At 47.2% G+C, this 17,471-nt stretch overlaps 1 protein-coding gene across 1 annotated transcript in view; it reads right to left on the bottom strand.

The window, feature by feature from the left end:
• Window positions 1–4,226: 4,226 nt before the first annotated feature.
• The window catches only part of LOC127571458 (sushi domain-containing protein 6-like), a 48,463-nt gene continuing 35,218 nt past the window's right edge, over window positions 4,227–17,471 (bottom strand). The window contains 5 exon segments of the mRNA XM_052017853.1: window positions 4,227–4,973; window positions 8,045–8,429; window positions 8,431–8,461; window positions 9,222–9,360; window positions 14,318–14,515. Of these exon segments, the coding sequence (XP_051873813.1) occupies window positions 4,948–4,973; window positions 8,045–8,429; window positions 8,431–8,461; window positions 9,222–9,360; window positions 14,318–14,515 (779 nt within the window). The 3' untranslated portion in view covers window positions 4,227–4,947.

Raw genomic sequence — 17,471 nt, 5'->3', positions numbered from 1 at the left:
TCAAAAAAAAAGTTCATGGGCAGCATTGCAACCAAGCATCTTTTTCCACCCCATTTCGTTATCCTGGAGAGACTGCTTCCTTGCAGTAGCCTGGTCCACTCTTAGTCACAAGTCCTGTAGTATGCTTAGCACTACCACAGTATTAAATGGGGTTATGCTGTGGGCCTTAAACAGTGGGATTTGTATTTTTACCATAATCTACAACCCTAATTACTATGATCGACAATGAGGGACCAGTCAGTTTCACAGTAGCATTTTTTTAATAAACCACATTCTCTCATAAAGGAATTCAAAGTGTTGATGAGTGTGGACAAAATTTCCATCAAGATTTAGGGATTTGTTCTCGCCAGAGGCAACAATTTATATCCTTTGGGTCAAGAACAACTTGTTTTGCCATACAAAATAAAAGCTAATTCCAGGAAGTGTAGATTTGGGGTGGGGGAAAGTTGGTTTGTTGACAGTGAGGACAATGGAGCCAACAGCTGCTTGGAGAAGTACTCTGAACTTGTGTATGTTATTGCCATGGGCAACACACAGCCACTGTGTTCTCATTTTAATCCCAGGAACATTAAATAAACATACAGAACACTAAAGAGTAGATGAATGAAAACTCTGAATTGCACTTTGTGAAGTCAAATTTTGTTTGATACAACACCTTGAACCAATTTACTTTGTTAATGCAGGTTGTTGTTGGGGGAAATTATGATTGTCAATGACAAACAACCAGGCATTTGAGTGTCTCTCAACCTATAATATCCTATGATATCACCACATAAAAGAAAGATGTAGACTAATAACAAGGTCTCATATAATCCAAATAAAGCAATCAGTAGTTTGAGTAGAAATTGCAGAGGAATGAGTTCAGAAGTAAGCATAACTCTCGGTGGGGGGAGAAATGTTCTACCATGTCACTCCTATGTTGATTTAGTAGTCATATAATCAAAACAACATTTAAACTACAGGTATTAATCAAAAGGAAGAAATCACACCAAAGAACTGTGCAAAAAGTAGATGGTGTTTGGAAAACCTGATGCCTGTTGAACACTGCTCAGCATTACTGTTTTGAGTTTTCTCCTAAATGCCAGAATCCTGGATCTCATTTTTGTTTTGTCCAAATGGTAGTGCACACAGTCTACTTGCAGGAACAGACTATAGCAATACATTGGAAGAGGCTCCCCCTTCCCACACCTCCTTCCCCCATCTTCCTCTTCCCCCCCCCCCCCCCCCCCCCCCCACCAGCGCCGCAAATTGGACTTAGTGTAGCACTGAACCACACCAGACTTTGTTCCACACAGACATTGGCCTATGATCAGGGACTTCATTTCTGGGTTGTGCTGAGTGAGAGGCAATGCTAAGTTTGTTGCAATTGGACATGTTTCTGCAATAGGAAGGGACAACTTAAAGTAAAATAAAACAACTCCTGATCATTACCTCACTTAGAGTAAATTTATTTAGAAATGCAGTTATATACATAGTACAATTAAACTTAAATTAACTTTGTACAAATATTAAAATACTATCTTGACACCCATTGCAATATACAGGATTCCAAAGAAACCTTAAAAGCAAAAGCCAAAGATGGACAGGTTGAGTGACTCCCAACACATTCCCAAGCACCACTCCATTACACTAACAGGCAAGTTACAAGAAACAGCGCCCTTGTCTCTGTATCAGCACCACCACCACTGTACAATGGCATTCTCGTTCTCATTTGGGAAATGGTGGAGAAGGTTTATTTACAAAAGAAATGGTATATTCTGTTCAATGCCCTCCTCTGCTCTATAGCCAAAAGCCCAAGGTACAGGTGTGTTACAAAAAAGCTGGTTAATCCAAGAACAAGATTTGGATGCACATTCACACAAAATCTTGGCACAGGCACGCTCGCAAATAAACCCTCCCAACCATCAGGGCTAGGAAGATGGGAACACCAGGTTTCTGGATAAATTCCACTGCAGGTTTAATATCACTAGCTGTGAATGAGACGTAGGCTCATCTCTTCCTCAAGGCATGGTGAAAATGTGACATTTACTACCATAAGGCATAATCAAGGAGGGTGATAAATATGAGGAAGGATGAAATGCTCATGGGATTAGGTGAATTTTATTGGTAGGCAGGATAGTTTGTGTGCAGCATAAATATTGGCATGGTCCAGTAGAGGTAAATGACTGATTTTTCAAAAAAAAATTCTCTTAACAAACACATTTTGCATATGTGCAAGGAGTTCAGTTCCAACTGGTCTGAGTTTGGGTGGAACTTATTTTACTCAACATTCTGCACAGAAGTGCAGTTGTATGGGACCAGAGTGTTGTTCTCTTCCTGACACTTACACAGCTACAAAGCAAAGATAAGAACTAACAGAGTAGTGGTGCACTTAGATGTACAGAAGGTCATCTAAAGGTGTGGAAGCTTCACAGCAAGTGTCTATTTTAAATGTGGGCTTTGTAGAAGAGCACAGTATGGACCCCATTTTTCTTCTCTTCCCCCACTGGTCATCAGTGATGTCTGGCTACTCCTGTTCCTAAGGTGTTTGTTCCTAACCCTCTCCATTTCTATAACCTCCTCCAGTATCTAATCTCTAGCATTTCCTCCCTAATTCTCTCTGCCTCCCTATCCCATTATTCATGCCATAGGCCCATGCCATGTTAGAAAGGTACTTTTTTGTTTTGTTTGGTAACACTCCTGTGAAGTGCCCCAAGAAGAATTACTTTACTAAACAAGCAAACAAATACAAGTGTTAATGCTTTGTTCAGGCAATATTTTAAAATAAAGGCATCTGCCCACACCTTCCATATGTCCATCACCTTGTTGATACGTGACCTGGAATCCCAAATTCCCTAGCCCTTCACCTAAAGTGAAGGCTAATGCAAGTGAAACACACACACACACATATCACCATTCAAGTCAGCAAGGCAAAGAGATTAAATATATAGATTCCCACTTTCCCTTTTATTTACACCAAAGGCGAAAAATATCCACTGGTATTTGGTAAACCAGCCATGGAGGATTGCAGGCATTTGGAGTGGGGCTGAGAGCAGGGATTTCAGATATAGGTGCCCCAGTCTCGACATTCTCATTAACTCATAGTTAGTTTCATGGGATCAGCTGGGAGATAGGCAGAGGAAAAGAGAAAGTGAGACACTGATCACTCTTAATGCCAAGGCATGGATCAGTCAGCAGCCTCTCACTTAAGTCAGGTGGTTGTGGATTCAAGTCCCTTACTAGAGACTGGAGCACAAATCTAGGCTGGGCACATTTCAGTGCAGAACTGAGAGAATTCTGCACTGTCAGAAGTGCAGTCTTTAGGTGATATGTTAAAGTAAAGTACCTTCTGCTCTCATGGGTAGATGTAAAAGATTCCAGGTTACTATGTCTGAGAAAGAAAAGAAATTTCTAAACAATGTCATTGAAACAGATTTATCTTGCCAGTGACGTCATTGAAGAGTGACTTTATCGTTATGACTACAGCCCGTAAGTACTTCATTGGCTATAAAGTATTTGAGGTGTTGTGACATCGTGAACGAAATGCAAGTTCTTTCTGTTGGAGAAACCAAGTCTCTCCCACCAACCCATCAGTCGTACAAGCTTTCCTGGTTCCAGATGAGTATTTATAAGCAGACCAGTCCTCTGCTCAATGGGTCACCTGCTGAAAAGCCGAATCTTGTTTTGCAAGGCCAAGAGTGGTTTTATTAAGTGGCAGGAGAGTCAGATGAAGGGGCGGGGAGGGGGGTGGTGAATGTGCTAAGTGTATTCAGCACCCAGCAATTTTCTACAGAGGTCTCCCATTGATCATCCCACCTCCATGCTCTCCTTCGCAAGCGAGGTGTGTTTCATTCATTTCATATTGGATCCCAACTGGAAGAGCCTATAGCGGGAGTACAATGTAAGAAAATGGGAAGCTATTCGCTTTGGTAGGCAAAATAGAAAAACATTTTTAAATGATAAGAAGTTAGCAAATGTAGAGAGGATGCTGGTTCATGAAATCCAGAAAGTTAAAGTGAAGTTACAGTTGGAGTTAAAGAATAATGCTACGTTGCCTTTATTACAGGGCAGTTGGAGTACAATTGTAAAGCCTTTAAGCAAATATACTGGGCTTTTACAAGTGCTGTGTGTAGTTATGGTCTGCCTAACCCAAGGAAAAAACAGTGTGGATTAATTAGATTTGATTCCTGGGATGGTGTCCCATGAGATTGAGTGAATACTGAATGAGAGATGAGTGGCATTGAAACTGCTGGAGAGCATTGTCTCAGGAAAAGGGGCTAACTGTTCAGGATCAAGACATGGAAAAATTACTTAGAGGGTTTTAAATCTTTGGAATTCTCTAGCCCAGAAGGCTATGGATGCTCAATATTCAAGTCAGAGAGATATAATTTTAGAGATTAAGGGAATCCAGGGCTAAGGTGGAAATCGTGCAGCAAAGTGGATAAGATACAGAATCAGTCATGATCCCATTGGATAACAGAGCACACATGAGCTGAATGGCTTCTGTTTCTGATGTTCTTAAGTTTCAAGTAGCAGCTGGAGATTGACTAGCCTAACGTCAAGTGGACTGGGCAGCAGCCGAATGAAGTGGACACAAGAATGGCATCAAGGACCAAACCAGAAAGTGTGGTTAAAATGCACAGATCAAGCTATCACCCACTGTGGAACCTCAAATCCAAGCCCTCTATTGCAAATATTAGATTTTATCTGTCCTTTGCTACACAGTCACCTTTCCCAAAATTAACCAGTTTGAATGAAGGCAGCCTTTCATTCGCACAGGTTAATTCCACTGCCAGAATATGCCCAGTACTGAACATGCCACTGTCACATCCCTGTCATACACGACATCAGCAGGCGGTGAATGACACTCCTGCGAGAGGTCTTGAAATAGAGCGAGTCAATTGGAGATGGAGGATCAAGTACTGAAGAGGAGGATGAAGCTGAGCAGTTTACCTCACACCGATCGTGTTAAGCATCCTTGAGCAGTGGAATATCTGAAAGGAAACAGAACAGGGTTTCAGTGAAGAGCAAATGGATCAAGAGACAAACCTTATGTGTTATGCAGTAAGCCTTACCCCAGACAATTGCTGTAACCTCCTCCAGCTCCAAAACCCCATGTACTGTATCTCTGCCCCCCAATTATGGTCTATGAATATACTCCATTCCCTATCGGCAGTCATGCCTGGTTCCTCAGCTCTGGAATTCTGTTGATAAACTGTTCTACCTCCATCCTTAAAAACCTACCCTTTAATATAAGCTGTCACCTGTCCCGATATCCATTGTATCCCTCGTTGTCAACTTGTTTCGGTGAAGTGCCTTGGAGGCATCTTGCAATTGGTAATTTATTATTGTCACATGTACCTCTACTTCCTCAGGAGGCTAAAGAAATTCGGTATGTCCCCTTTCACACTCACCAACTTTTACCAATGCACCATAGAAAGCATCCTATCTGGATGCATCACAGCTTGGTATGGCAACTGCTCTGCCCAGGACCGCAAGAAACTGCAGAGAGTTGTGGACACATCCCAGCGCATCATGGAAACCAGCCTCCACTCCATGGATTCTGTCTATACCTCTCGCTGCCTTGGTGAAGCAGCCAGCATAATCAAAGACCCCACCCACCCGGGTCATTCTCTCCTCTCCCATCAGGCAGAAGATACAGGACCCTGAGAGCACATACCACCAGGCTCAAGGACAGCTTCTATGCCACTGTGATAAGACTATTGAACGGGTTCCCTTATACATTGAGATGGACTCTTGACCTCACAATCTACCTTGTTGTTACCTTGCACCTTATTGTCTACCTGAAGTGCACTTCCCTGTAGCTGTGACACTTTACTCTATATTCTGTTATTGTTTTTTTTCACCTGTACTCCGTCAATGCACTCTGTACTAACTCAATGTATCTGCACTGTGCAATGAATTGATCTGTATGAACGGTATGCAAGACAAGTTTTTCACTGTACCTAGGTACAAGTGACAATAATAAACCAATACCAATACCAACACAGTGAAAAGCTTTTTGTTTGCGTGCCATCCAGACAGATCATTCCATACGTAAGTACATCGAGGTAGTACAAAAGGGACAAATAAACAGAATTCAGAATATAGTGTTATGGTTACAGAGAAAGTGAAGTGCTGGTAGACAAATAAAGTACAAGGTAGATAAAGAGGTATATTGAAAGATTAAGAGTTATTCTTATCATATAAGATGTCCATTCAAGAGTCTTATAACAGCGGGATAGGAGCTGTCCTGGAGCTGGTGGTCCTGCTAGCTGCTGTTCCATGGGTGAGGGAATTAGCTCTCAGATCCAGTGCCATGTTGACTGTTCACTGAATGACTGTGGCACAAGGATGGTGCAATGGTGCAGCAGATGGTGCTGTCACTGGGGTTCAAATTCTGACCTCTGGTGCTGTCTGTGTGAAGTTTGCATGCTCTCCTCCCATGACCTTCTGGATTTCCTTCAGGTCCCCTGGTTTCCTCCCACATTCTAAAGGTGTGTTGGTATGTCAATTGGCTTCAAAAAACAAGCTGCTGGAGAAACTCAGCGGCTCAGGCAGCATCCGTGGAGGCAGAGGGATGGTCCGCGTTTCAGGTCGAGACCCTGCATCAGGACTGAGAGAATAGAGGGGATATAGCCAGTATAAAAAGAGGTGGGGGGGGGGGGGGGGGGGGGGGGGGGGGGGGGGGGGGGGGGGGGGGGGGGGGGGGGGGGGGGGGGGGGGGAAGGGCTGAGGCAGGAGCTGGCAAGCCTTAGGTGGATCCAGGTGAGGAGTTGTCGATGGCAGGTGGAGGAGGGAGGTGATGTGGAGACAACAAAGGGCTGTAGTTTATGGAATCTAGTGAGAAAAGAAAATGGAACCAGATAAGGGGAGGAATTGTGGGCAGACGGAGGACAGTGGGGAGAGGGAATGAAATAGGGGACCCTGTGATTTAGTGTGTGGATGAAGGCAGATGAAGAAGAGGTTGTGCAAGAGGACCTGGTGGATCAGGAGGATAGAGAAAGGGACAGTGGGGGTGCAGGTTCCCTAAAGCTGGAGAATTCAATGTTCATAGTGCCGTCGGGATGTAGACTACCCAGGCGGAATACAAGGTGCTGTTCTTCTTGTTTGCTTTTGGCCTCACCCTCGCAGGCGGAGGAGGCCGAGGACAGACAGGTCGGTGTGGGAATGGGGAGGGGACTTGAAATGGTTTGCAAACCGGGAGCTCAAGATGGCCACTGTGGATGGAGCACAGGTGCTCGGCAAAAGCAGTCGCCCAGTCTGCGCTTGGTCTCGCCGATATAGAGGAGGCCACATTGAGAGGACTGAATGCAGTAGACAAGATTAGAGGAGGTGCTTGTGATTAACATATTGCCTGCAGCTTCCATGATTCTATATTTCCCATGTGTAGTTTTCTTGGGTGCGTTAAGACAATGTAGAAGCAGCTTTTCACCGATTACCAGTGGGAGCAGCGAGAGTGATGCCGATGAGCTTTACTCTGTATCTAAGTCCATTATAGCCCTCTGGTTAGCTTTAGAAGTGAGAGCATGGGTGTGGGGGAGGGGGGGAGTCTGCCCACATGGATGGAAGCCCTGCGGGTCGATGGAAAATGATCCAGCTGAGGGCAGTGAAAGGCAGTAATGAGAGCTCAGTAACAGCAACACTGAGTTAATCCGGCCCCGATCCGAACAGACCCCAAATCCAATTTACCCATCCCTCCCACACTCATTGACCTCCAAGGCTCCCAATAAACAGCAGCCAAACTTTGAAAGATGAACTAAGCAGCCTGCGGTACATCCGCCACACTTAATTTGTTTCCGCAGCTAAGCTGCCACAATTGCTGGGAGCTCCAGTGTTCCCTCCCTAAATCTCTCCCTTCCTTCAAAAGTGCTCCTGAAAGCTAAGGTTGTCGTCGCCTCTCCTACTCAGGGATGTGTATGCCTCAGGTTGGACTGTCCGGTAGCTCCCTGCACGGTGCCTTAGGGCATGTACCGAGACATGATACAAGTCCCCGTTAACATCCCACTCGTCATCTGTCAGTGCCCTGGAGGGAGAACACAACTGGCCACAGGGAGTCGCTCACCATCAGTAGATCCTGCAGGCGAGGCAAGAGACAGGAGACTCTGAACGTCGCTGCTGTCCGTGTCCTGAGTGTCCGAAGACTGCGACAGCCTCAGGGGAGATCCACGGGGTCCCGTGGGCGAGGAGGGGGCGGGGCGGTGGATCAAAACAGTCTCTGAGCGGCTGGTGCTGGCCTGGGCTTCGATCTCTCTGGGGCTCGCCGGGCAGGGGTCGGCACCCCTGCCGCGGCAGACAGCCTCCCCCAGCCCCGGGGTGCCCGCCGCTGGACCCTCCGCCATGACGATCTGGACGCGGGAGCCAGAAGGTGCGATGGCTGCGCCCGAACTGCCGTAGACTGCTTCTTCGTAAGAGGGCAGCGAGACGGGGACTCCGTCCACCACGATGGACACTTGGTTTCCCAGACACTCCCTGATCCCGTCTGCCAACACAAAACACTGGAGTCTTTAGGGCCCAGTAATTGGTTAGTTATCGTCACGTGTACCTGAGGAGGCTGAAACTTTTGGGACAACAATTACATTCATGTTTCATTCCCCCTTCTGGGGATCTAAACACCCATCCCCAAGGGCCCAGAATCCCAACCTACCAATATCCCGCTCCATTACCCTGACCCCCGCTGCACTCCCTTCCCCCACACCACACTCCCCTCCCCGTCCCACACTTCCCTCCGCTCCTCCGTCCCACACTCCCCTCCCCATCCCTTCCCCTCCCCCTGTACCATACGCGCCTCCCTTGTCCTGCACTCCCCTCCCCATCCCGCACTCCACTCCCCTTCCCGCACTCCACTCCCCATCCCGCACTCTCCATCCCTGACCCCCACGCCGCACTCCCCTCCCCCGTCCCGCACTCCCCTCCCGTCCCGCACTCCCCTCCCCTGTCCCATACTCCCCTCCCCGTCCCGCACTTGCCTCCCCTCCCTTGCCTAACGCTCCCCTTCCCTCCCCTGTCCTGCACTCCCCTCCCCATCTCACACTTGCTTCCCCTCCCCTGTCCTTGCCTCCCCTCCCCTGCCCAACACTCCCCTCCCCTGCCCCACACTCCCTCACCCTTCCCGCGCTCCCCCCCGTCACCCGTCCCACAATCTCCTCACCCGTCCCGCATTCCCCTCCCCCATGACATGCCCCCAGCTCCTCTCCCAGGCCCACCCAATGTACCTTCACCCCAGACTGCTCGTCACTCACCTGCTGTGGTGAAATGACTTCAGTTTTGGTTGCAGCAAAACAAATAAAACTACCAAGAGGAGGATCAGGGCAACAGAACTGGCAGTGGACGCCACGATTGATAGAGTTGGCACTCCAATACTTGGCTCCAAGGTTTTATCTGAGTGGAGTAGGTTAAACAGAGCGAGCACAGCTTGTCAACATCTTTACATCATGTGGCAATAATAATCAGCATAAAATCGGCCAAAGAGACTCCTGACAGAGTAGAAACCCCGCCCCCAATCTAGTAGACTGATCACTCCAACAATGGCCAAGAAATACAGGTACTGCCAATCTGGGGCCAGTGGACGTGCCTGTTGTGTAATGCTGGGGGTAGAGTATAACTTGAATATTGGTCTCATAGCGTTATGGAGACATACAGCATGGAAACAGGCCCTTCAGCTCACTGAGATCATCAATCACCTATTTACACGAATCCCATTCTATTCTCCACACATTCTCATCAGCTCCCCCCAGATTCTACCACTCACCTACAAGCTAGAGGCAATTTACAGTGGCCATTTAACCTACCCACCTGCACGTCTTTGAGATGTGGGAGGAAACCGGAGCACCCAGGGGAATCCTGCGCACCCACGGGGAAAACATGGAAACTCCATGCAAGACAGCACTGGAGGTCAGGATTGAACCCTGGTCTCGAAACTGAAAACAGAAAATGCTGGAGATACCCAGAAAGTCAGGCGGAACATTAAAACCAAAGGGCACAGGTTCAGGGATAAGGGGCAAAAGTTTTAGAGGGAATCTAAGGGGGCAATTTTTCACCTTGAAGGTGATTGGAACCTGGAACACACTGCAGAGACTCCCACAATATTTGAGAAGAACTTAGTCAAGGACTTAAGTGCCAAGATGTAGAAAGTTATGGCCTAAGTGTGGGTGAATGGAATTAGTATGGATAGATACATTATATATGGCATGGGTGTGGCGGGTTGCAGGCCCTGTTTCTAAGTTGTATAATTCCGAGACATCACCCAGTCGGCACGTGGTGGTTGCAGTGTGTGCATCATTTACAAAATGCACTGCAGTTACTCACCCAAGCCATTTCCACAATACGCCCCAAACCTATGACCTCTGCCGCTGAGGAGGCTAAGGGCAGCAGGGGCATGGAAATGCCACCACTTGCAGATTCCCCTCCAAGTCATACACCTCCTCATCATCACTGGGTCTAAACCCTGGAGCTCCCTCCTTAACAGCACCGTGGGAACCATTGCAACCATCATGTATTCATCCACACTCATCCCCTTTACTCTCATTTAGTCCATAGCTTTCTACGTCTTGGTACTCAAGCGCTTGACTAAATTCTTCTTAAATATCGTGGGAGTCTCTGCCTCACCATCCCCTCAGGCAAGACACTGGCTTTCCACCACGTTCTCAAAGACAGTTGGGGATGGACAGTAAATACTGGCCTTGCCACTGACACAAGATTCCAAAAATGAATATAAAAAAGAATCTGTGGAAACAGGATCAATCTGAGGCACTATCTCGGCTTCTCTCTCCACAGATGCTGCCTGATCTCCTGATTATCCCCATAATTTTGTTTTTGACTTGCTGATTATCCCCATAATTTTCTGTTTTTGTGTCCGATTTCCAGCATCTGCAGCACTTTTGCTTTTTGATCACAACGATGGGCAAGACCGTCTAACCCGTGGTGAATTAAATCCGACACAGAATGAGAACTTCTCATGGGTGATGGGATTGTGAGAAAATATGTCCCTTTTTATCAAAATGCAAAGCTCCATGACAATTCACAGCTTGAAAGAAGGAGGAAGTACATTCTCAATTGCTCTCATTCTGGGCAGGGAGGTTGACTGACTGTCAGTCATAGTGATCAGCTGAAAAACAAAAAAAAAGAACCTGCAGATACTGGAAATATGAAATGAAACCAGAAAAAACAGCGTGAAATGCTCAGCAGGTCAGGCAGTGTATGTGGATAGAGAATCAAGAGTTGACATTTCAGGTCAGTGACCTTTCGTCAGATCTAGGAAAAAAGTTACTGAACTAAAAGAAGGAGGGCTGGAGAGAACAAAGAGAACGTCCGTGGTGGCAGGAACCAGTAGAGACTGAATGACACAAGTGGTAATGGTGCTGAGAGACGGTAGTCAGGGCTTGTTAATCAAAGCTGATCTGTCTGGAGGAGGTGTGAGGTGTAACAATCATTATGTCAATACAACGGGTAAATGCCCTCTTAATTATTTGTCTTAACTTCCTGAGGCAAAGTAAACGGGCAAATTCAAATGACATAACCTCATTAAAAACTTCAAAGGGAGAATCGCTGTGAAAGCAAAGCAAACTGTGGCAACTTGGAGTATACGCTGCCTTGCTGCTGAATGGTCTGCCACTCATTCAGATGCCATGACTGAAGGAGTAAAATACGGGTGTGTTAGTGCCAGGGCTCCATTTGTGAGTTTAATTTTTCTTTGAGGTTTTCACCAGGTTACTTTACTTGAATTCGCCCCTATGATTCTAAACCATTCATGCTTTGTCCATGTACAACTCAAGGCCAAAGGAAGTCAGAATGGAGATTGGGAATGAATGGGCATCAACATCTTGAAGGATCTATCCTGGGCCCAACACATTGATAAAATCATGAAGGAGGCACATCAGCGGCTCTACTTTGCTAGGCATTTGAGGAGATTTGACATGCCACCAAAGACTCTTACAAATTTCTATAGATGTACAGCGGAGAGCATTCTGACTGGTTACATCAGCGCATGGTATGGAGGCTCCAATGCACAGGACTGCAAGATGTTGCAGAGTGCTGTAGGCTCAGACAGCTCCATCACAGGCACAACCCTCCCCACCATCAAGGACATCTTGAAGAGGTGGTACCTCAAGAAGGCAGCATCTATCATTAAGGCCCCTCACCATCTGGGACATGCCCTCTTCTCATTGCTGCCATCAGGGAGGAGGTACAGGAGACTGAAGACCTACACTCAATGATTCAGAAACAGCTTCTTCCCCTCAGTCATCAGATTTCTGAATGCTTCATGAGCCCATGGACACTACCTCGTTATTCCTTTCTTTTTGCACAATTTATTTATTTTTGTAATTTATAGTAATTTTATGTCTTTGCACTGTACTGCTGCCACAAAACAACACATTTCACGCCATCTAAGTCAATTATAATAAATCTGATTCTGATTCTGGATGGAAGGCTATGGGATACCAAGCTCTATTGGAATGCACAAGCTGCCAATCTTACTCAAGTAGACTCTCATCCAAGTCAGAGGTTGGGAGATGAACAAGGGAGGGTTGAGCTGTAATCTGCACCAAATCATCATTTGTGACCTTTGATATTGGTTGTAAATGTGTGTGATCTTTGATCTCTAATAAATCTCTCATCTCTCGTAAAATCTCCATGCACCTTTGAACCAATTTCAAATAAATGATTAACACAAAGGCAGGGCAGCTGGCATGTTATAAGGAAAGATGTGTATGGGTCTGTGAATTGGTCACTAAACTGGGTGAAATAGTTGATGGACTAAACCAAATTCTTAACTTGTGGTCAAGAGTTTGGAATGGTGGGAAGTCAGTAACCCCAAGGCTCAGAATAGAACATGGGTTGCAAATTCACTTTGAGAAATTTAATTCAATTTTAACAATCTAAAAATGTAAAGGCTAGTGCAGTAAGACCCTGATAATGTAGCATTCGATATCTTGGAAATCCTGATGGTCTGGCATCTGGCTCATACATTAGCCCATGATAGGGGGGTGGGGGGGGGGGTGGTGCGGTCGAGCTTGGGTCCAGACCCGGGATCGGGGCTGGGAGCACCAGGGGTCAGGAATGTGGGTAGATTTTCTGCTGAAGCCAGGTTCTGGAGTGCTTGTATATTCCCTGCTCCCTTTAAAATCACCAGGTTCACTGTATAACATGTGAAAAGAAGTGAAATTAAAAATGTTTGGGTATTAGGAAGTAACACCAGAAAAACACTGTAGTCCAGCACTTCCTAAGTCCCAAGGGTACCAGATTATTGGCGTTCTAACTCTATTGCCAATGGAGCTGGCAAACTAGTGAAAATAACTAGTTTACTGATGTCTACAACTGGTCTGCCCTTATACTGTTTTAACCCCACACTGGCTTCTAACTATCCCCAAACAGGCCTTGAAAGGTGTAGTCTGCTGAGGTAGTGCAGGTAAGGACGGGCAGGGAAACCCCAGCCCCATCACTGACTGCCCTCCTCTCCACAGCAGGTGTTCTTGGCACCCAAGCACATTATCCAGGTTAATCATCCTAGCATTGGTATTGAGAGTGCTGCATTGACTATAACACGAGATCTCAACCACCATCTCATGTCAGCTTGAAAGATCAGAGGTGCTCACTGAAAAGGAACGGCAACTCTCACTACTGTCCCAGCAAGAACAAACTGGCTTCCCTCATTGAAACTTGAAAGTGAGAGGCGGGGCACACCCTGAGGAGAGGTACCAGTCCTGGTGAAGGGTCTCAACCCGAAACGTCAGCTGTTTATTTCCCTCCATAGATGCTGCCTGACCTGCTGAGTTCCTCCAGCATTCTGTATGTGTTGCTGAGGAGAGGTATCCCTTTCAGGTCAGTGACCCTTCATTGGAACTGGGGAAAGTTACTGGACACGTTTTAAGGTGTAGAGAAGGGGGAGGGCTGAAGAGAACAAAGGGAATGTGCGTGATGGTGGGAAACAATAGAGACTGAATACACCTTTTTCTTACCAAGATGTTACAAAGTAGAATCACAAATTTTCCCACAAACTGGTAAAGTTTCCAAGAAGTGTTAGAAATAGAACCAGGTAAGTTTCAAGGGAACATGGGGAAGGAACCAGGTAAGTTTTAAGCAATTGAAGGAACCGAGGCCATTTCAAGGGATTGCAGGAACTGGGACCTCAGTGGGTGGAAGGCAACGCAGGAACTGGGGCCCTGGTGAATCAGAAGAGAGCACAGGAACTTGGGACCCGATGAATGGAAGGGTGCACAGGAAACAGGACACCAGTGAGTGGAAAGGGAGCACAGGAATCAGCACCCAGTGAGCTAGATGCTGGAGAGCAGATTATCAAGAGTTCGATCCAGGTTGCAGCCTGAACCCCAACACTTACCTTGACTTAATCTGCAGCTGACCTCCATGGCGGGTTCCCACTCTCCACTCGCACAGGTCAGGTACTTGTAGTCTCCCTTCAGCGTGTAGCCCTCGTGGCAGAAGTACTCGATGACCGTGTTGGCCACAAAGTTGTTACAGGGTGAAGGGTGGCAAGCGAAACCCCCATTTTCCGGTTGAAATGGGTGCCGGCAGTTGTCTGGGAAGAGAGGGAGGACAAGGATCAGAGAATGCAGGAAATGGCAAGGGGGAGGTGAGGGTGGGATTCACCGACGGCTCTTTAATGTCCGAGCTGGCAAGGTTGGAGCTGGCCCGTGGTCTGTGCTGCTCGGGCCCTGACCCAGAGCCTAATCTGTGCTTCTTCACCCCCTGTGACACAACAGTCCATCTGGGTTGAGGTGAAATGACCTGTAGATCATTGTGCAAGATAAGTTTTTCACTGTACCTTGGTACAAGTGATAATAATAAACCAATACCAATACCTCACAGTCACCGCCACCTCCCTCAGCACCACAACCTCTGCGGTCTTCACCTTCGGTTTACCTCCACCCGACCCTTCCCCACCCACTCAGCTGTCTTCAACTCTAATATTATCCCTCTAAACCCCCTTCATCTCCAATCTACTTTCGTCATAAAAGGTTCCTCTCTGACCAAAGCCCGCAGCGTTTCCCAGGGGAATGATTGGAAATCAGGGCATGGGACACAAATAGGAGCCCCCAAGCTCGAAACCTGGGCCACCTTTGCTCCGAGCCATTCCCCAGGCTCAAGAAAGGGCAAAGGCCGAATTATTTCCGTGGGCTCTGGAGAAGGAGGAGTGGTACCTAACTTGGGCTGCTGCCACCCTGAGCCACACCTTCCACTGTCCTATCTCCCCCTCCTCTGTGGATGCAATCAGTGTGAATAATACTTCAACGCTCTCTCCTCTCCTGAAGACCCTCAGTCTATGAGTTCCTGTTTGCCCTCTGACCCTCCCTTTGACCCATGAATGCCATCGTGAAGTGCTGCTTGTTAATTGCTGGCTGAGGCTGAGTTAGTGACTTGCCCACCTGTCAGAAAGAAGGTTATGGGTAAGAAGTCCGACACCAGAGACTAGAGTACAAAATTCAGACCGCCAACCCTGGAGACAGCAAGAGGTTTGTTGGATTCCAGTCAAGGCCGGGGCCTCAACAGAAGGGCCAAGCAATATTTCTGCTGGGTGCTCCAGTTTTCTCCCACATCCCAAAGACATCTACATTTTGGCATTCACAAGCTTGACTAAATTCTTCTTAAATATTGTAGGAGTGTCTACCTCACCACCACCTCAGGCAGCGCGTTCCAGATTCCAATCACCCCCTCAGATCCCCTCTACATCTTTCACCTCTCATTTTTAAACCTGTGCCCTTGGTTTTGGATACCTCAGTGTCCTGCCTGACCTTCTCAGTATCTCCAGCATTTTCTGATTTCAGTTCAGAGACTTGGGTTCAATCCTGACCTCCCGTGCTGTCAGTGTGGAGTTTGCACGTCCTCCCTGTGACTGCATGGGATCCCCCCCCGGAAGTTCCGGTTTCCTCCCACATCCCAAAGACGTGCAGGTTGGTAGGTTAATTGGCTGTGGGTGTTCTGGGGGGAGTTGATGGGACAGTGGGGACGACAAACTGAGATAAATATAAGTGGGTGGTGATGGTTGGGGCTGATTCAGTTGACCAGAAAGCCTGTTTGTGTGCTGTATGACTCTATGATTCACACTCTGCCCACCACTGTCCAAGATTGAGTCTGCAGAACAGAAGCGAGGGTGAGGTATCTCAGAAGACCTCAGATGATACAAAGTCACAGACTCTATGACTCACTGCCCTCAGGGAGCAAGTGGGAACTTCCAAAGCAATACCTCCAAGTTCCCCTTCCTGACTACACTGCCTTGCCTAGACTGCCAGGAGACCAAGTCAATGGCCCCCATCCTCCTACCAGGGCCCAGTTGGTCAATGGTTGCCTCAGTATCAGAAGGTTGCAAGGTCAAGCAGAACTGCAAGTGTATTCTGTGGGCTCTGGTGCAGCACTGCGGGAGTGCTGGACCGTCAGAGGCACTGTTTTTCCAACGCACACAGGAGGAATGCAACAGGTCCGGATTCATAATTTTTGGTTAGGGCAGAGAGCTTCTCCCTTACCATTCTACCCAATAGTCACGCCTCCACCAGCAAAACAAATTATCAGGACGGCATCACGTTGCCCATAAGTGGGATCTTGCTGTGCACTGATTGGCTGCTGCACTTCCAACAGTACAACATGGATCGCGCTAATATTGGCTGTGTTTGGAGTGTCCTGAGATCAGGAAAAGACACTGTACAAAGGCAATGTCTATCTTACTGCAGTTAGCATCTGGCCAAGTGGTTGCTATGGCAACAGCCACGAGATTTCTTCAGGCGCCTGCTGGGGATTATTAAAGCACATCGTCATCCAAAACTGGGCAGAAACTACACTCCAGGCACAGGCCAGTGCCAAACGACGAGGTCACTAATTGAGCAACGAGACAATTAATGCAGCGGGAATGCCCATGAGCTCACAATTGACAGCGTCGCTGCTGACGTTAATCCAGCTTGTGCACGCTGATGGGTTGAGTAGGAGTCTGCACCCTACATTCTAAAGGGTTCTAAAGATAGCTGGAATGATGTAGCGAGGCAATGGCTCTCTCAAGATGTGGGCTGTAGTTTTAAGGAGGGATTGGATAGGCTGGGTTTATTCTCAGCTCTACAGGGCTGAGGGGTGACCTTAGAGAGGTTTATAAAATTATGAGGGACATTGATAAGATAGAAAGTCACAGACTTCTTCCCAGCGCAGGGGGCCTAGAACTAGATGGCACAGTTTTAAGGTGAGAGGGGAGAAACTTAGAAGCAGATCTGAGAGGTAGGTTTTTCACACAGAGGGTGGTGTCTGGAACGAGCTGCCAGAGGAGGTGGTGGAGGCAGATACAATTACAATGTCTAAAAGGTATTTGGACAGGTACCTGGATAGGAAATAAGTAGAGAGATACAGGTTTAATGCGGGCAAATGGGATGCATAGATAGGCATCATGGTCGGCATGGACGAGTTGGGCTGAAGGGCCTGTTTCTGTGGTGTATATTTCTATGGTTCTGTGCTTGAACAGGCATGATGGGTCGAATGATCTCCCTCTGCAAGTTTCT

Source organism: Pristis pectinata, chromosome 1, assembly GCF_009764475.1.
Source record: "Pristis pectinata isolate sPriPec2 chromosome 1, sPriPec2.1.pri, whole genome shotgun sequence".
In the NCBI taxonomy this organism is placed as follows: domain Eukaryota; kingdom Metazoa; phylum Chordata; class Chondrichthyes; order Rhinopristiformes; family Pristidae; genus Pristis; species Pristis pectinata.
The sequence above is the reverse complement of the archived record's forward strand: the minus strand, read 5'-3'. Positions and strand labels throughout refer to the sequence as shown.